We start from the raw sequence: 20,563 nt of genomic DNA, 5'->3' as shown, positions 1-20,563 counted from the left end.
GATTTCCTGAATCTAGGAACCGACAGGAGGTTTTTTGACGAGGAACGTAGAGTCCTGAAGTTATTATAAGGGATCAAACAGGAAGACAGATATGCGGAACCTTTACCCTGCATTGCCCGATGAGCTAGTACCAAAGCTTTAAATTCGGCCCTCTTTTGCAGTGGTAGCCAGTGGAGGTTGCGGCGGTGAGGGGTGATGTGCTCACGTAGGGGGAGACCAGTAACCAATCGCACCGCCGCATTCTGTACTGTCTGAAGGCGATGACTGAGCCCTGCAGACTGGCCAGAGTAGAGGCCATTGGCGTAGTCCAGGTGTGAAGTAATCAACGCCTGGACTACAATCTTCCTGGTGTTACTCGGCAGAAAGTGAATGAACTTTTTTATCATTCTAATCTTGGCTAGACAGGCAGTGGAGACTGTATGCACTTGATGATGAAAAGTGAGGTTGGAGTCCCATCTCACTCCAAGATTCTTCACAGAGTCTTTTGGGAGGGGGGGAGTACTTAAGTCGGTAGGCCACCAAATATTAGGGTCCAGTGGAGAAGGCTGGTGAAAAAATAGAGCCTCCGTTTTCCCAGCATTCAATCTAAGAAAATTATTGTCCATCCAGTGAGCAATTGTACGAAGACAATTTTTTAATGGATCAAAAGTTGAGGGAGAGATGTTATTGAAAGAAAACATAAGCTGGATATCATCAGCATAGGAGGTGACCTTTATACCAGTTTGGGCGATGATATCAAAAAGTGGGGAAAAATAAACATTAAATAAGAGGGGGCTCAGCGAGGAGCCCTGAGGGACTCCCCACCGAAGCGGACGACTTTCAGAAATGAATGGGGGGGTAAACACTGCCTGGGTCCGGCTAGACAAGAAGGATGAAATCCATCCTAAGGCCGTGCCCTGAATACCTTTTGAATGCAGGCGATCAAGGAGGAGGGGGTGGGAGACGGTGTCGAATGCTGCCGACAAGTCCAGCAGCACCAATACCGCTCTTGATCCCTCGTCCAGCCTCCATCTTACTGCGTCTGACATCTCGATGAGAGCCGACTCAGTGCTGTATCCTGGTCTAAAGCCGTGCTGAGAATCGTGAAAGGCACCTGATGTTTCGAGAAAGCTAGCTAGTTGTTGTTGAGCAAGTCTTTCTAGTACTTTAGCAGGGGCAGGCAGTAGAGAAATGGGCCTGTAGTTGGCAGGATCACAGGGATCGGCGCTGGCCTTCTTAATTATCGGAACCAGGCGTGCTTGTTTCCAGGTGTCGGGCAAAACTCCCAGCTGTAATGAATCATTCCATATTCTGTTCAGAAAGGGATTAAGGATGGGAGCTAAGGATTTGTAATGTTTAGCCGGCCATGGGTCCAGCGGAGAGCCAGATTTAATTTTAAGAAGTTCTGCGAGAGATTGTTCCAGAGAAATCTCTGCAAAATCAACGAACAGGAACTCAGGGCCAGATAGAGAGACGGGTATAGGACTTTTATATACTGAGGTGTTGGTAGGGAAAGAGTCATGAATGGTGGCTATTTTATTCTCGAAAAAGACAGAGAGATTATCACAGAGAATCTGTGATACCACTGGAGGTCGTTTCAATGCCAGGGGATCTGTGAAGGATCTGACTGTCTCAAATATTTCCCTTGATGAACCTTGGGAACAATTAATTTTTTCTTCTAAGAATATTCTTTTATGTTCAATGATCTTCTTCCTATAGTTTTTCAAGGCGGCTTTGTAAAGAATTTTACGATCTGATGAGAAAGTGATTCTCCAACGTCTCTCAAGATGTTTACATTCTGATTTGAGCTTGCGAAGATCATTCGAATACCATGGGGCCGAGGGAGCAGAGCGATAGGTTTTTATGGGCCTAATAGGGGCGATCTGATCGATTGCCGAAGTAATGTGGTCATTAATGTGTGTTAATCGTGTATCAAGGTCAAGGCTCATGTCAAAGTGGTCAACAGATAAGAGATGAGGGGCTAGGCTATCAGGAGAAATCCTACTCCAGTTTCTGCCCAGTTGTTTAGCCGGACGGACATGACGATTTGTGCAGTGGCAGGGAAATATGAAAGGTACAAGCAGGTGATCCGACCAGACTATAGGAACAGGATTGAGTGTGACTAGGCCTTCTAAGTTCGTACAGATTAAATCAAGAGTGTGGCCTGCTTTGTGCGTTGGACCACTAACAACTTGATTCAGTCCGCCGTCAGCCAGAGAGGACAGGAAATTAAGGGAGGCAGTATCCTCTATATTGTCAACATGAAGATTGAAATCCCCAAGGAGGGTGACATTGGCATAACGCAGTGACGCTTGTAGGGTGTAATCCAGGAAGACTGGAAGGTGGGATGGTTTGGAATTGGGAGGTCGATACGCCAGGAGGCCGGAGAATGTAAAATTGGGCGAAATATTAATACAAAAAGGAAGCGCTTCAATGCGTTCTACTTGATTATAGGCAAAAGACGAAATAGACCAATGGGTTCTATATATTATGGCCACTCCTCCCCCGGGGTGTGAGCTCTGTCTGTTGGCACATAATATATTATAGCCTGGCGGGATTGCTAGATGTAACGCAGGATTGGTGTCATCTCCTAACCACGTCTCAGTGAGAAACAATACATCCCATTTATCTTCTTCCAAAGTATGGAATACGTCAAGGGAGTGTTTGACTAAGGATCGGCAGTTTAGCAGGCCAGCTTTTAAGCGTGTCTGCAAAGAAGTAGTCTGTTGAAGAAGGCAGTTATGTTCTTCATTGCCGGGAAGGTCAGGTGAACATTTCATCAGTGGAAAGATGTGATTGGCAGCAGCGCTAATACATGATGGAATAATACAGCGTAGAGGTCGCAGGGATTTAAGCCTAGCGCTGTCATATGTTGTGAGAGGGGGAATGCCCAAGGTGACAGTACCTGCGTCTGCGGCCGCATACTGGTCGCTGACGGGCGCAGACGGGCAGGACTCTGGCGCGACTCCGGTGCAGGTCCGGCGCGTCCGCTGATCGCGTCCGCTGCGCGGAGACATGGTCTTCCGTTTATATAGTGTCCAATCGGGTGCCTTCAAAGGCTAGCCCACTCCAAAATGGCCGACAAAGTTAGTAATCACCTCAAGCAGCGTTCAATTCGGCTGGGGTGAGTTTTAATTCAGGAGATTCAGGTTTCTGACCCCCATCTAGCAGGAAACCAAGGGACAAGTTACCAATGCCCCTTTGTAGTCAAGCGGAGGCGGAGGGGACTTAGTGCAGCGAGGGGGGAGGCAAACCAAGAACAGCTTAGCTTCGTGATCAAGCTAAGTAAAGTGCAGTTAAAACGCTGTAAGGACAGCTAGTAAGAGCGTGCAGTTTTAAAATTTAGCTAAACACAGAAAACAACAACCTCCCGGCTCAAGCCTCAGGAGGGATGACAGTTACAGGGTAGAAGAACCAATGCGGCGAAGCCCCTTATATAGTGTCCAATCGGGTGCCTTCAAAGGCTAGCCCACTCCAAAATGGCCGACAAAGTTAGTAATCACCTCAAGCAGCGTTCAATTCGGCTGGGGTGAGTTTTAATTCAGGAGATTCAGGTTTCTGACCCCCATCTAGCAGGAAACCAAGGGACAAGTTACCAATGCCCCTTTGTAGTCAAGCGGAGGCGGAGGGGACTTAGTGCAGCGAGGGGGGAGGCACTAAGTAAAATAACCTTACATAGAGCAGTAAGACAATCAGTAAGTACCCTGGGATGCTCCCCCTGTCTCAGTTGCTGTTATCGTTTTCCCGACTATAGATCTTCTATAGTGGAAGCCATGACTACCTCCTTCCCTGGACCATTGAATCCTTTCTGGCCATCGTACCCATTTTAGCTTGTAAGTTCTCATCTTTCTTATCTTGATACTTAAGGGTCCTATTGGTAATCACCAGCTAGAATTCTACTCTTACTTCAGGTTTTTCTATATCCTAGAATAACACTGAGGTGATCCAAATCTTTTTTTCACAATCTCAAATATATTTATCTTGGTGATGTTTTTTTAAAAAAAACTCTTTTTATTAATAATGCTCATGCAACATGTCAATCCATTGGTTATATTGCATCAGACAAAAAAGGGTGTACAGTGCACAGGATAGTCACTTTCGATCAATAACAGAACATGCAGAGTTGGACCCGTTACCCCAGACCGCCCCCCATTCCCCTATATCTCCTCCAGGGCCCCCAAATCTTCTTCCACTTTTTTTGGGCACCCCTACTTGTTTTCCTCTGCCCTCTGACACCAATCGAGGTCCTGCTCCCACTGGTCCCACTGCGGAGGGGCCGACACCCCCCAGGCCCTGGCGATATTACGTTTTGCAACTCCCGTCGACATTGCCAGCCAGAGTTCTTCATACCTGGTCCAATCAGTTGGCCCCCTAATTATTAGGAGCAACCATCTGGGCTCCCTCGGGACCGGGGAGCCCACCACCTCCGCCATTATATCTGTGACCTTGGTCCAATAGGGGACAATCCCCGGGCATTTGCACAGTATGTGGAAGAAGGATCCTTCCTCCCCACACCCGCGTGCACACAAAGCAGGTTGACAACCACCCCAGGAATGCAGTAGGGTGCGAGGGTAGTACACCCGATGGAGGATTTTGAGCTGTATAAGCTTGAACCTAACACGGATCGCAATCTCCCAGGGATTCTGCAGGGCGTCTTGCCAGTCGTCGTCTTCCAAGGGGCCCAGATAACACTCCCAAGTCGCCCTTAAGGACACCAGTGGATCGGGTATGTTATTGATCAACTTCCGGTAGATCGAGGACGTGGGCTTTTCAAGAATGGGATCCAGGAGTAAACGATCCTCCATGGGGGAATATTCCGGGATGGATGCGCCGCCACGAACATGGGATCGTATGGCGTGGATAAGGCGTAAGTAATGGTAGCGCTGCGAATCCTGGAGATCATACTCTGTCTGCAGGTATTCGAAGGAGCGGGGGGCGTCTCCCCTCCACACGGCTCCCAAGTAGTCAATTCCAATGAGCCGCCGGCCCCTAAAGCCCTTCAATCGAGTCACTTCACTCAATTGTTCCGCAATCCACAGGGTAGTCCTACCCGTCAGGGATCCCGTCCACCCCAGGAACCTATTCGCCTCCCTCCCATATTGTACCACCACCTTGGTGTGTGAGGGTCAATCCGCGCGGGTCTTCCGGGTGTATAACAGCGCTTCACAATTGTCGCCCGGCATCACAAACAGGTCCACTCTGTAGGCCGGCTCCGACCTGTCAGCATAAACCCAATCGTTAATAACCTGCAGCTGAGACGCCCAGTAGTATAATTGCAAGTCCGGCAGGGCCAGCCCACCGTCGTACACGCCCCTCGTTAATTTTTGGTGATGGTTTTTTGACTATCTGATTCCTACACTCACGTTTGTTTGTCTATTGTGTGTCACATGGCAACTTTTGAGTAGACTAATATCACTCCACCATTTTTTAGCTCAGTGCAATAATATGTATATCCGAATTTGTGTTACATGAATCATGTTTGGACGGATCTATATAACCACAAATATCTTCTTTGATCCATTCTCAGGATATTCCTCTGTGGCTCTCCTGATGAAGGTACGTCCAGTGCCGAAACGCGCGTTGAGATCTCAGAATTGATACCATCTAGCCACAACATGTCAATTGCCTAGTTTTTACAACCTTTTTATACATTTCTCCAAGAATCATCTTTATGTATAATTGTTGTTTTTGTATTTGTGTATGTCTATATTGTTTTGGACAAAGTGCTTACCGCTCGTAACCTATGGTAAATACGTTATATTTGCTGTATATGCACTTGTATGTAAATGTCTTGAATTTTTGCTTTCCAATGTTTCACTTTTTAAATAAATTTCAATAAAAAAGAATGTATATGTTTTAAATAGTTGCTGACTGATTGCACTGAGCTTGGGTTATCCCCCACACCATGTCAAAAATAAATTAATGTAATGCTACTGGTATTTACTGCCTAGGAAAGTTTTTTTCTCTTTGCCAAACAAGAATGTGAGCATCTTTCCTATGAACAGTTCCATCAGTCTAACAGTCATAGAATCTGGGACCCCCAGAATGTGCAACTCATTGTGGAGCAAACATGGCTCGAGATCTTTATGTTTGGTGTGTGTTATGTTTAATGATTGGTACTTCCATCAAGACGTTTTTCAAGGTATTGGTGCATTTTGGAGTATGCAGCAGGGCCATCCTCCAATTCAGATATGTCAAGTTCTGCGCCATGTATATGTTCACCAGTTCTGTCCATGCGGTGCTGCATGAAGACAGATCGCGATATGTGTATACATTTTCTTATTTGTTGCCTGCAGGCTACTTTGCATATTTAGGAGCAATGTAAAGATATCTGGGGAGCCTATGTTGGTGCCCCCTCACCCTTAGGGAGAGAGGCGCCATCCTCATCATCAGTTTTTGCTGCTGGTTTTTTTTTCTCTTCAAAAACTTGTCATGGACTGCTGATGATCAGTTTTATCCTTTTGGTATGCTATGGGCTGGTAAGAAAATGGCTAAGCGCCTGTGCCAGAAGTCAGAGTGCCGGAGCCAGTCCTGTGGTCCAAGATTTGCCAGGAGAAAAATGGGGGGAGCAAACCCAGGTCTCAAGGGGCCTACTGTGTTAAACTACAGTTGAACATGATGGTGGATAATCCAAAAAATCTATAGACTGATATTAGGGTATGAACTCTAGGCCACAGAACGTTCCACAGTGCTAGTGTTACTGTAGTGGCGCAGGGATGGCTCACCTATAAGCGCGGGTACAGCCTGCAGTGCCACGGGACAGTTGACTCGATCCAAGTCCCCTGTGTTGAGGCAGGCGTCTGTCCCTAATCACACAGTGGTTCGCACACCTTGCAGCGAGTCAGCATGCCTCAGCAGCCCATGTACACCACAGATGCAGTCACAAGACTGCGGTAGCCACAGCAGCACCCAAACCAGGACGGGCAGCCTCTCCCCTTGCTCTGCCACTCCAACCCCCATGACAGATGCACAAGATCTCACTGCTGCTAGGCCTAATCAGGTCCCAGGTAGTAGGCTTGTAGCCTGCAGGATATCGCAAAGAGGCAGCTCCGGTGGCCTGAACGGATATTGCGGGCCTGCCCCAGCCACACTCCACAGCACACAGCTCTGGTTTCCAGCTGTCCAGGCATGCCTACCCACCACCTTCCAGCACCCTGCGAGGGTGGTATTCAGTCCCCGTCGCCTAGCGTCAGGTAGGTGATTGTGGCAGGTCAACGGACGACCTCCCCAGTGGAACACACCTGACTAGGCTGCAGGTTCGCAGGGCAATGACTGAGTTCTGCGAGAAGGAAGTATAATCTCCAAAATGGGTTCTGTGGTACCTCACTGGACGCAGGAATGAGAAGAGCGAGTGCTCTTTAGTGGATGTGCTTTTCAGGGTGACCCGAAATTAAACACTTTTAAATGTCAGAGAAAGTTGCAGAAACACAACCTCTCCACAGAACTCCCCATTCTAAACTATGAATATGTTAATACCTTGGATACCTTGGGTGGGCATTCTGTTACAAATTTGTGGTTGTGCAGGTCAATTTCATGAATTTCTATATGAATTTGAGGAGGCATAGTAAACAAAATGAACAGCACTATAAACTCATTACCCATATTGTACAATTGTAAATATGCTATGGCAAAATATTTTAAACTGGGTTTATGCAACAGCAAATACATATTCAAGAATCACAGATCAATGGCAAGGATGATTTATATATATATAAGGAAGTGAATGTGTTTAAAAGGCTGCATCATGGAAAAGACGAAAAAGGACCTTGGAGAGATGGTCCTTCATGTCTGAGGAGTGGACTTGACTAAAGGAGCAAAGAATTAATGAATTAATAATGGCTGCCTAAATCAGTGAACAGAGGGGTGAGCATGTGAAGGGAATAGCCGGGAACAGATCATACTAAGTACCAAAGTCTGTGCACAAGACTTTAGTCTTAAATGACCCTGAAATGTGTGCCTCAGCAAAACAAAGATGGTCGTGAGTTTGGAAAATCTAACCTTGGAACCAGGCCCTCGTCTCTCATTGATAAGGGACAAAGGTTATTTCTAGTCCTCTAAGCATGATAAGCATGATCAAAATCGGTGCCAAACAGGATATTCTTGAGTTTTTCACTAACATATATCAACAGACTGATTATACTAACCTCTTCAAGTGGTTTTTCCTCAATTGTCTGACCCAGCTTCTGGTCAGCAACATTTGTTGTAGGTACCTGGAAGTAACAAAAAAAGAACTAACATTTGCAACAAAATAAAATTATTTGTGGGGTAATTTGGCATTTGGATTTCACAAATCATTGACGTTTATCTAATGTGGTCACTGGGTTTCAAATGTCCCTTACCTCCTTACATTTGGGATGGAGTCATAAATGCAAGTCAGAAAAATTATTTTAAGAAGTAGAGCTATGGGAACTACTTCACAAGAAATACATTTGGGTGACGGGAAATGGACAGGTGTATGAGTATTCTAAAAATCATAACAGTATATACATAACATAAAATATGATGGAAGGAATGATTGCAATTAGTCTAACAACTGGCAGTCGCTTGGTGTAGCATTCCAACCCATCATTCTTTTGTCCACCATGCTAATTCAGATTAAACTCAGTGATATGCAAAATAACTGAGACTCAGCCCGAGTAATTAACAATAGCTGAAATTAGTTCAACCTTTCTAGCCATCACTTTTTAGTATACTACAGTATATAAATCGTTGTTGAAAATAATAGATTTCTAGAAAAGGACGTGATGATAAAATAGACAAATGAAGAGATAGAGATTGACAGATTTGGAATTAAGAGCTAAATCAGTGAGCTTCTTTTAGGTTGCGAAGAGGAAGAAAATGAGCATGAATTACATTGAATCGCTTTTTAACTGGAGATACTTAACAATATGAACAATTCTATCAATTAATTCTATTTTTAGGAAGTCTAAGCTGATGCCATTTAGTTTCAAAGAACTGGGAAATGTTTTAGACTGTTATCATAAGAGCAGTATATATTCGAGAATAAAACTACTTACTGTGTCCTTTGTGCCCTCTTCACCATCAACTGCACTAGGAGGCAGACTCTAAAGGCAACAGAAAAAGTCAGAACGAATTGTTTTGAATGACAAACTATGAAAATTAATGTACAGATTTCACAAGTGCAATCATAGTCTCTATAAAACACATGACTGCAGTGGCACCTTTATTTAGATAAGGCCAGACCCACATAAAAGTAGTGTTGAGCGTGATGAAAGGGGCTAAGACTGCATTTATGACAAAGTACTACATCATTGCAACATGTAAAATCTAATTCTTTTATCAACAACAAAAGCTTGAGCTAATTCCACATTTTTTTGGAATGGATTTGTATTATCATTTTTTGTCCAAACAGTAATCATTACACACTTTGATCATTCATTTAGTCACCTTAAAATGTTCCAGTAAAATACACTCATGTCTTGTACATGTTTACGTTGACACACTACTCATGCAAATGTCATAAAAACCTGTGGAAACACTATTTCTGTTTTGTGCACACCAGTCTAACCTACAAATTGTGTTAATACCTTAAATACAATATGTGGGGATGGCCCCGCGGGACTCGCTACCCATCCTGCTGCAACATCTGGACCGCTTTGGAGAGGCTTCGGGTCTGAAACTTAATCGTGGTAAGTTCATGATCTTCCCTTTGGCGGGATACGGTCCAGGGCCGCTAACAGATCTGCCGCGCCTTGGACTGCGCTGGGAACAGGAGGCGTTCCGTTATCTCGGAATTCAGGTGGCCCCAAGAGATGCACAGTTGTTGGCCCGGAATGTCGATCGGATTCTTAAGTCCTTACAGCAATCGGTGTCCTTTTGGAACTCCCTGCCGCTCTCCCTTATGGGGCGGCTAGCCGTCGCTAAGATGGTAATGCTCCCTAGGACACTTTACGTCCTCCAGAACTCGTTGTGCCCTCTACCCCCACGAGTATTCTACACACTTAACACGTTGCTTACGTCTCTACTTTGGGCCGGACGGCGTATCAGGGTCGCCCTTCATACCATTGTCCGAAGCTGGGAGGAGGGAGGTCTGGAGGTGCCAAGATTTGATTCATACTACTACGCGTCACAACTACTGCCGGCAGCACGGTGGTTAGCGGACGCAGATAGTTGGGAGATGAAACTTCTGGCCGGTAGAGCAAACGTGCGGACGTTACAGGTCGCATTGATGCAGGGACGGGGAGCAGACGAGGCCCTTCCATATGTGGTATGCCACACGGCAGGTATCTGGCAGTGGTTCGTGGAAAAGATACTGCGATGAGCCCCCTTCCATAGGGAGCTGCCGGTGTGGATTCTGGCCCCTATAGTCACCATGGAAGAGCACATGTCCTTTTGGCACTGGCGGGCGGGAGGCTGCGAGACCTTGGCTGACCTTTACCCCAGTGAGTCCTTCCTGTCCTTTGAACAGGCTGAGGAGACCTTTGGACTTAGAGGGGGGCCATATTTACACTACCGGGGCCTCCAAGATGTGGTGAAAGTGACCTGGCCCCAATTCCCGGACGCGCCCCCGATGTCGCATTCCCTGAACATCCTTCTTTCCTGTGGTAGAGGGCGTAGATTGTTTTCCTTGCTGTATTCAGCCATGACACAGGATTCAACCCCGCCGGTCCCGCCTTCCTGGGGGGCTTGGGAGGAACACCTCGGTGCCGCCCTGGACCAGGGGCAGCGCAAGCGTATAGGAAGTCTCACACGCAAGGTATCGTGCAATGCGCGGTTCAAACTAACACACTTCAATTTCATGCATCGCACCTATCTAACTCCGATTTCATTGAAGCGTATTTCGGGGGATAGGGGGGACAACTGCCCCAGATGTGGTATGGAGGGGGCGGGGTTCCTATATTTGGCTTGGGACTGCCCATTAGTCAGGAGTTTCTGGACGGAGGTGGTGGAACATATAATCACTGCCACCGGCCTTCTAATAGACCTGACTCCGCTTCACTGCCTGCAAGCCTTGGTCCCCAAGCCCAAGAAAAGGAACCTTTCCTACAAACTATTGCAATTAATGCTGGTACTGGCGAGGCGTAGGGTAGCGATTACCTGGATGGGGCGGAGGGCTCTTGAGGTGCCTGTCTGGCTTAGGGATGTCAGGGAGTGGTCCCTGGCCGAGGAGACACATATGCAGTGTACACGCAGGGACGAGAAATTGCAGGATGACCTACTCGCCTGGCGAGTGATGTGTACTTCAGGGTTGTCTCTGAGTGATTCGGGTGGGACTAGTGATGAACTGTTCTCGCCAGAGAGGTCGAGGTCTGATGGGGAGGGAGAGGGGGAGAGGGACTGCTACGTCTGTTTATTGTGTCGTGCTTGGCTGCTTCCTCATGTTCATCTCCTGTTTATATCATGATTCTCTCATTCCTCATGGACTCAGCCTGACCTGTGACGCCTGTACCCACCAGTGCCATAATGACGTCATCGAACTATCTGCACGTCTTTTTTATTGATGCCATTTAAAGGGGGGAATGTTTCTATACATGTTGTATAATCAAAATAAAGTTTTAAAAAAAATACAATGTGTTGGAATCCTATTAGTAAGTCATGGTACTGTTACTTATTTTTGTGACTCTCCAAAAGGTGTAGGTATGAGCACTGAACACCAATAATAATTCATTCCACATAATGAGTACGTGAATATGGAAGTCTCCAGTTTTTCTGAGACAAAATAACCTGAAACTGAGTTTATGGAACAAGAATACATATCCACAAATCATAAAACAGCAGCACAGAGAATGACAATGTATTTGAAAGGCCACATGTAGAAAAAGATGAAAAATGAGATTTGACAGATGGAACCTTATATCTCAGGGTTGGACTGCACAGTAGGAGCAGTACTGTAACAGTGGATAAAGACTGACCACACCACAGCATTGAGATGTAAATAGGTAAGACAAAGGGAATAGTCTGGGACAGTTTTCATTGTGTACCAAAACCAATGCACAAGGCAAAGGTCTCTATGTGCTCTGAATTGTGTGCATCAGCAAAGCCAAGAAGGTCCATACAATGAAGAATTTAACAAAGGAACCAAGGGAACCAGGTCCTTGTCTGTGGTAGATGATGGTCAAAATGTGTCTCTACCTCTCTCTTTGTGTGATAAGCATCAGTGCCTCAGTGCCGAATATGATATCTTTAAGATTTGCACAAATGCATTTCAACAGGCTGAGTATGCTAACCTGTTTAATTGATGTGTCCTCAGTTTCTTGATCCCGCCTCTTGATGGCAATATCAGGAGGTGGTGGCTGGAAGAAACAAAAAAGAAATACCCTTAACATTTACAACAAGACTCAATTAGGTGTGCTCCTTATATCCACTTTACTTTCACAAATCCATCAAAATTGATCTGTGATGAATACTGGTTGTGTGACGCCCTTGATCTTTTTTCATTGGTGACAGAGACATGAGTGAAGGCCAAACAATAATTTTAAGAAATGGAGGTATGTCAATACCATTGCAAAGATTTAATTCCACTGATGGGAAATGGATAACTGTATGAGAACTCCAAGACTTGTCTTGGTATACAATCATTTTTGAAAATAGCAGATGTCATGGAAAGCTCATGACTACCTGGAAAAAGTATACAATACTATTATATACCAACTGGGGATGAAGCGCAAAAGTGGTGAATAAGGGGTTACGTGAAGGGGTGAAGTATGGTATATAGAGGTAAAGGAGTTAAGAGTCAAGGGGAGTTAGGGGGATGAAAATATGCATGAATGACAGTGAATGGCCTTTAGAGTGGCAATATGTAACAAGGTGAACAGCCATGCAATTGTACTCAGTTTTTAATAAATCCTCTCTGAGCCACTTAATCTACACTGAACTGGGAACAATGTTAGATTTTAGTATAAAAACAGTATACATATTAGAGAAGTAACTGCTTACTATGCCCCTCAGGGCCTTTTCCCTATCCACTACAGTTGGAGGCTGACTTTAATGGTAAAAGAGATAGTCAGAAAGTGTTCTCCATGACAGACAAACTATGGTAATTATTGAAAGTTTTCTCAGGTTCATTTTTAGTCTCTCTGATCAAATCAAGTGCAGTGGTGTCCGTATGTCCACAAGGGCAGACCCATATAAAAGCAGTGTTGGACATGCTGTAAGGGTATTATACTACATTTGTGAACCAATAATACAGCATCACATAATATGGAAGATAATTATTTTATCACCAACAACAGTTAATGCTAATTCTACATTGTTTCTGAAAATTAATTTTTATTATCTTGTTTAGGTCAAGCAGAAATCATATATAGTTCTGCCGCTCATGTCGAAGCCCTTACCAAAGCCATCAAGTGCAAATAAAAAAAGTTCTATTTGCACCCTCCTACATCTCTAACAATCATCATCAATTGGCATTGTAGAGTGTTTGATGATAAGGGTTTTTAGATATATGATGCCGTAATTCACCGGGGGCCCATTTAGGTTACTCAAACTGAAATCACTCATGTCTTGTACATGTTTACATGGAACGTTCGGACTTTGAAATGTCAGCAAAACTTGTGGGAATTCTCTTTCTGCATGGAACTCCCCATTCCGAGCTATGACTGTGTTAATATCTGAATTTGTGGTACTGTCACTCATTTCATATGAATCCCCAAGCAAATTTAAAAATTCATGGTATGAATAGTAAACACGACTATTAACTCATTCCCGATAATGAGTGCTTGTAAATATACTAGCCTCAGGTTTCACTGTGGCAAAATAGCAGGGGTGGCTCACCTGTAAGCGCGGGTGCAGCCCACAGTGCCACGGGACAGTTGACTTGATCCAAGTCCCCTGTGTTGAGGCAGGCATCTGTCCCTAATCACACAGTGGTCCGCACACCTTGCAGCGAGTCAGCATGCCTCAGCAGCCCCTGTGCACCACAGCTGCAGCCACAAGACTGCGGTAGCCACAGCAGCAACCAAACTAGGATGGGCAGTCTCTCTCCTTGCTCTGCCACTCCAACCCCCATGACAGACGCCCAAGATCTCACTGCTGCTAGGCCTAATCAGGTCCCAGGTAGTAGGCTTGTAGCCTGCAGGATATCGCAAAGAGGCAGCTCCGGTGGCCTGAAAGGTTATTGCGGGCCTGCCCCAGCCACACTCCACAGCACACAGCTCTGGTTTCCAGCTGTCCAGGCATGCCTACCCACCAGCTTCCAGCACCCTGCGGAGGATGGTATTCAGTCCCCGTCGCCTAGCGTCAGGTAGGTAATGGAGGCAGGTCAGCGGACGACCTCCCCAATGGAACACACCTGACTAGGCTGCAGGTTCGCAGGACAATGACTGAGTTCTGCGAGAAGGAAGTATAATCTCCAAAATGGGTTCTGTGGTACCACACTGGACGCAGGAATGAGAAGGGAGAGTGCTCTTTAGTGGATGTGCCTTTCAGGGTGACCCGAAATTAAACACTTTTAAATGTCAGAGAAAGTTGCAGAAACACAACCTCTCCACGGAACTCCCCATTCTAAACTATGAATATGTTAATACCTTGGATACCTTGGTTGGGCATTCTATTACAAATTTGTGTTTGTGCAGGTCAATTTCATGAATTTCTATATGAATTTGAGGAGGCACAGTAAACAAAATGAACAGCACTATAAACTCATTACCCATAATGTACAATTGTAAATATACTATGGCAAAATATTTTAAACTGGGTTTATGCAACAGCAAATACATATTCAAGAATCACAGAGAAATGGCAGGGATGATTTATATATATGAGGAAGTGAATGTGTTTAAAAGGCTGCATTGTGGAAAAGACGAAAAATGACCTTGGAGAGATGGTACTTCATGTCTGAGGAGTGGACTTGACTAAAGGAGCAAAGAATTAAAGAATTAATAAAGGCTGCCTAAATCAGTGAACAGAGGGGTGAGCATGTGAAGGGAATATCGGGAACAGATCATACTAAGTACCAAAGTCTGTGCACAAGACTTTAGTCTTAAATGACTCTAAAATGTGTGCCTCAGCAAAACAAAGATGGTTGTGAGTTTGGAAAATCTAACCCTAGAACCAGGCCCTTGTCTCTCATTGATAATGGACAAAGGGTATCTCTAGTCCTCTAAGCATGGTAAGCATGATCAAAATCGGTGCCAAACAGGATATTCTTGAGTTTTTCACAAACATATATCAACAGACTGATTATACTAACCTCTTCAAGTGGTTTTTCCTCAATTGTCTGATCCAGCTTCTGGTCAGCAACATTTGTTGTAGGTACCTGAAAAAAACATAAAAAGAACTAACTTTTACAACAAAATAAAATTATGTGTGGGGTAATTTGGCATTTGGATTTCACAAATCATTGAAGTTTATCTAATGTGGTCACTGGGTTTCTAATGTCCCTTACCTCCTTACATTTGGGATGGAGTCATAAATGCTAGTCAGAAAATATTTTAAGAAATAGAGCTATGGGAACACCTCCACAAGAAATACATTTGGGTGACGGGAAATGGACAGGTGTATGAGTAGTCTAAAAATTGTAACAGTATATACATAACATAAAATATGATGGAAGGAATGATTGCAATTAGTCTAACCATTGGCAGTCGCTTGGTGTAGCATTCCAACCCATCATTCTTTTGTCCACCATGCTAATTCAGATTAATCCCAGTGATATGCAAAATAACGATTGACTGAGATTCAGCCCGAGTAATTAACAATAGCTGAAATTAGTTCAAGCGTTCTAGCCATCACTTTTTTGTATACTACAGTATATAAATCGTTGTTGAAAATAATACATGTCTAGAAAAACACGCGATGATAAAATAGACAAGTGAAGAGATAGAGATTGAGAGATTTGGAATTAAGAGCTAAATCAGTGAGCTTCTTTTAGGTTGTGAAGAGGAAGAAAATGAGCATGAATTACATTGAATCGCTTTTTAACTGGAGATACTTAACAATATGAACAATTCTATCAATTAATTCTACTTTTAGGAAGTCTAAGCTGATGTCATTTAGTTTCAAAGAACTGGGAAATGTTTTAGACTGTTATCATAAGAGCAGTATATATTCGAGAATAAAACTACTTACTGTGTCCTTTGTGCCCTCTTCGCCATCCACTGCACTAGGAGGCAGACTCTAAAGGCAACAGAAAAAGTCAGAAAGAATTGTTATGAATGACAAACTATGAAAATTAATGTACAGATTTCACAAGTGCAATCATAGTCTCTATAAAACACATGACTGCAGTGGCACCTTTATTTAAATAAGGCCAGATCCTCGTAAAAGTAGTGTTAAGTGTGATGAAAGGGGCTAAGACTGCATTTATGACAAAGTAATACATCATTGCAACATGTAAAATCACATTCTTTTATCAACAACAAAAGCTTGAGCTAATTCCACATTTTTTTTAAAGGATTTGTATTATAATTATTTGTCCAAACAGTAATCATTACACACTTTGATCATTCATTTAGTGACCTTAAAATGTTCCAGTAGAATACACTCATGTCTTGTACATTTTTACGTTGACACACTACTCATGCAAATGTCATAAAAACCTGTGGAAACACTATTTCTGTTTTGTGCACACCAGTCTAACCTACAAATTGTGTTAATACCTTAAATACAATGTGTGGGGATGGCCCCGCGGGACTCGCTACCCATCCTGCTGCAACACCTGGACCGCTTTGGAGAGGCTTCGGGTCTGAAACTTAATCGTGGTAAGTCCCTGATCTTCCCTTTGGCGGGATACGGTCCAGGGCCGCTAACAGATCTGCCGAGCCTTGGACTGCGCTGGGAACAGGAGGCGTTCCGTTATCTCGGAATTCAGGTGGCCCCAACAGATGCACAGTTGTTGGCCCGAATGTCGATCGGATTCTTAAGTCCTTACAGCAATCTCTGTCCTTTTGGAACTCCCTGCCGCTCTCCCTTATGGGGCGGATAGCCGTCGCTAAGATGGTAATGCTCCCTAGGACGCTTTACGTCCTCCAGAACTCGTTGTGCCCTCTCCCGCCGCGAGTATTCCGCACACTTAACACGTTGCTTACGTCTCTACTTTGGACGGGACGTCGTAGCAGGGTCGCCCTTCATACCATTGTCCGAAGCTGGGAGGAGGGAAGTCTGGAGGCACCGAGATTTGATTCATACTACTACGCGGCACTACTACTGCCGGCAGCCCGGTGGTTCACGGACGCAGATAGTTGGGAGATGAAACTTCTGGACGGTAGAGAAAACGTGCGGACGTTACAGGTTGCATTGATGCAGGGACGGGGAGCAGACGAGGCCCTACCATTTGTGGTATGCCACACGGCAGGTATCTGGCAGCGGTTCGTGGAAAAGATACTGCGATGGGCCCCCTTCCATAGGGAGCTGCCGGTGTGGATTCTGGCCCCTATAGTCACCATGGAAGAGCACATGTCCTTTTGGGACTGGCGGGCGGGAGGCTGCGAGACCTTGGCTGACCTTTACCCTGAGGTTCTGTGATTTTCGACTTCATTACGTATTTAGCCGACATTTTGTGTCCGTCGCCATTTTGTGTTGCCCTCACTCAGGCAGCACGGCGAACGGAGTGTTTTTGCTTGTCCAGCTGCTATGCGTCTCTTCTGTTAAAAAGTAACCCCTTGTCCTTGTTTACCACACCAATGTCAGGGACTGGCCGAGTTTGTTAATCCATGTCTAGACTGATTGATCCTTGTCTTAGTCGACTGTTTGGGTCCCAACATTCTTTTCTTACTTTATCATATTTGACTGGCCTTCGCTATTCTCTTCTTGTATTCTCCTATTAAACAACTATACTTTGAGGCATACGAACACGTCCTACCACCTGTAAATTGAATTGTGGGCACTAACACTGATTAACTTGGGGGGAGGAGTGACTACGGGGTCTGAAAAGAAGGGCGTATTCAAGATACTTGATAGCTTGTTTTCAAACTCTTTCTATTTGTCAGTTTTGTATGTATTGGGAGTAGACATTGTAAATATGTGTGCTATAAAAGATTGTACGCCACGGAATTAAGTGGCAGTCTCCTAAGAATATACTTATGTACTTCTTGGATAACTGTGCATAGCTGCAGCTAATAAACCCTGTTTTCTACGCCTAACAGAGTGTCTCGTGTCTCTGTTTGACAAGGCAGGTGAACCGGGAGATTTTAGGCGTTCCCTGCGCCGCTCGGCCCATAAGGCCCGGTTCTCCAACTGGCGCCCAACGTGGGGCGGCTTCAGTGGTAGCGGTTCAGCCCGAGGGTCGTGAGGAGCCTCGCAGGGAAATAATTCTGGAGGATTCGCGAACCACGTCAAGCGACCCCTGTATGTCGAAGTGGACCGAAGGTCTTTTACAGCGCGGCTACTCCTTTCCGACGGCCGCTGACGACTGCAGCCCTGACTGCCGCCCTGCCTTGGCCCTCTGGTGATGATTGGTATCGCGAGACGTTAGACGGACCTCTTTTGGCGTGAGAAAACACTTAGTTAAGTATTCGTGGGTAGCGCCCACCCTTTTGTATTGTTTTTGTTATTCGACTTTTGCATTAGTCGAAGCCAAGGGGTAAGTACGTTTGTGCTATGATCATTGCCTTAACCCCCTTGAATTTTGTGAATAGTCCAGTCCGTTACAAAATGCCTGGGCTTAGTAAGTTTAGGAAGTTTTGCTGTTTTGACTGTAATAGGGATTCCTGGCTGGAGGACTCTTGTCCAATTCCTCCGGTTGGAACTCCCACTTATGAGCTTTATTCGAAACATGGTATCGGCTCCATTATTTTTAATGAAACATGGCTCCGATATACGAAGAAAGATGGTGTTCTGCAGTGGCCACAAAATGGTAGTTTTGAGCCTGACATATTAGATAATCTAGAAGCAATTTTGTTTAAAAGAAAAGCCCGGCCGGCAATGTTTGACTCTTTCTGCCTATGGCGCAAGGAAGCCAAACAGAAAGAAATTAAACAGGCAAAAAGAGATAAGAAAGCGCAAGATATGACGATTTTACAAGCTGCCCAGCACTTTAAGAATAATGAGACTGATCAGATGCTCGAAGTCTCAGAAAGACAGCATCGTATGGCAATAGATAGATGTTATCCTGTGTTGCCTACTCCCCCACAGAGTAAGGATCTTGCCGAAGATCCCTTATTGTCCCATTTATTGAGATGGCCTCCGCCTTACGTACCAGGTGCTAATGTTACCACTGTTACCGCTTGTTCAGCAACCTGTTGTTCAACCAGTGGTTCCGGTTCTTCCACAATTGCCACTTCCAGTTATTCCAACCCCACCTCCTTTGCCACCGACTTCTGTACCTCAATCTCCTTTACCATCAGTTCCTCTTGTAACTGTTAGCTCTTCTCCTGCTGTGCTTAATACATTGTCTCCTGTTTTACTGTTGGATTCTCCTACAGTTCGTAAACGATTAGTCGATACTGTTTCTGGTCTTTTCTCCCCTTTCTTTGGGGGTCTTAACCTAACTCCTGTCCTGTCTGAAAGACAATCCCGTAGTCAACTTCCAGGTTCCGACGAGCGAGTTAGGTTGGCCTCCCTTGCTCACAATTGGATAATGAGTGGTCCACAGTATAGTGTGAGCGATATCCTGGATACTTTTCTTCAGTGGAATGCGCCAAAGCAGAGATATGTTTTTGATGTTATGTGTAATACTCTTCTTAAAGGATGGGAAGATATGGATTTGGATTTACCTCCTCAGGGTTTGTTTGACATACAGGCAAAATTTGTTGAAGGACTTATTGTAGGTCCCGATGTTGAGGATGCCGTCAAGACTCTTGTCACTTTCAGATTCTTATTTTCCTCTCAGGCTTTTTTTGAACTTGATCCTGCGGTTCGGCATAAAGTAAAACACTATCCTATGCGAGAAGTTCCCCCGATATGGAGGGATGCGGTTCCACAGGCAGGCGCTATTGCAGCTGTTCCAGCTCATTTCCAACGTATATGGGTACATGTCCCCTGGAAACCATCTGAGGTGTTGACGCTTAAACAGTCTTTACCAGACCCTCGTAAAAATCCTGCCGGATATTATAAAGAGCTGTCCCAGAATGTTGATGCGTGCGTTATGAATTTGACTGATATTGATATGTTGATGGGAAACGTAGTCCCACAAGCATTATGGGCTCGGATTCGTAGGGAAGACCACGACCAAGCCTTAGGTGGTAACTGGGCTGCTATAACTGCATCGGATCTAGTGCAAGTAGGAGGTGCTAAACCCGATGTTTTGATTTCAGAATTACCTGGTAGGATCATCACTTTAATGAAAATGATGATGCCCGCCCTGCGTGTTAACTAGGATAAGTTAGCTGCGTGTAAACAGAAGAAAGATGAAAGTGTCTCTGATTTCTTTACTCGTTTTGAGGAGACGTTCATCAACCATAGTGGTCAAGATATGAGTACTGAGGGTGGACAGCGATTATTTGTGGATACATTTGTATTCAATTTACTTCCAGAACTATCGCATAAATTGAAAGATTCCGAAAGTTTATGGGCCGTTTCTTCGGCTGCCCAGATATTAGCTACTGCTCAGTACTACGAGAACAGGGATAAGGAAGAAAAGGATAAAATTGAGAAAAAGACTAAAGAATTAAAAACGAAGGTTCTTTTGCAACAGGCTTATCCCCCTCATTCTGCTCAGCGCCAATTGCAACAGCCTTCCCAGTTT

At 44.8% G+C, this 20,563-nt stretch overlaps 1 protein-coding gene across 1 annotated transcript in view; it reads right to left on the bottom strand.

The window, feature by feature from the left end:
* Positions 1-20,563, bottom strand: part of LOC144752451 (uncharacterized) — a 156,541-nt gene that overhangs the window by 100,863 nt on the left and 35,115 nt on the right. Inside the window, exons 4-5 of the mRNA XM_078640375.1 lie at positions 16,009-16,056; positions 15,131-15,196 (exon numbers count right to left, since the gene is read on the bottom strand). Coding sequence (XP_078496501.1) covers positions 15,131-15,196; positions 16,009-16,056 — 114 coding nt within the window. The remainder of the gene's footprint in view (positions 1-15,130; positions 15,197-16,008; positions 16,057-20,563) is intronic.

Source organism: Lissotriton helveticus, chromosome 5_1 (assembly GCF_964261635.1).
Source record: "Lissotriton helveticus chromosome 5_1, aLisHel1.1, whole genome shotgun sequence".
Taxonomy (NCBI): domain Eukaryota; kingdom Metazoa; phylum Chordata; class Amphibia; order Caudata; family Salamandridae; genus Lissotriton; species Lissotriton helveticus.
The sequence above is the reverse complement of the archived record's forward strand: the minus strand, read 5'-3'. Positions and strand labels throughout refer to the sequence as shown.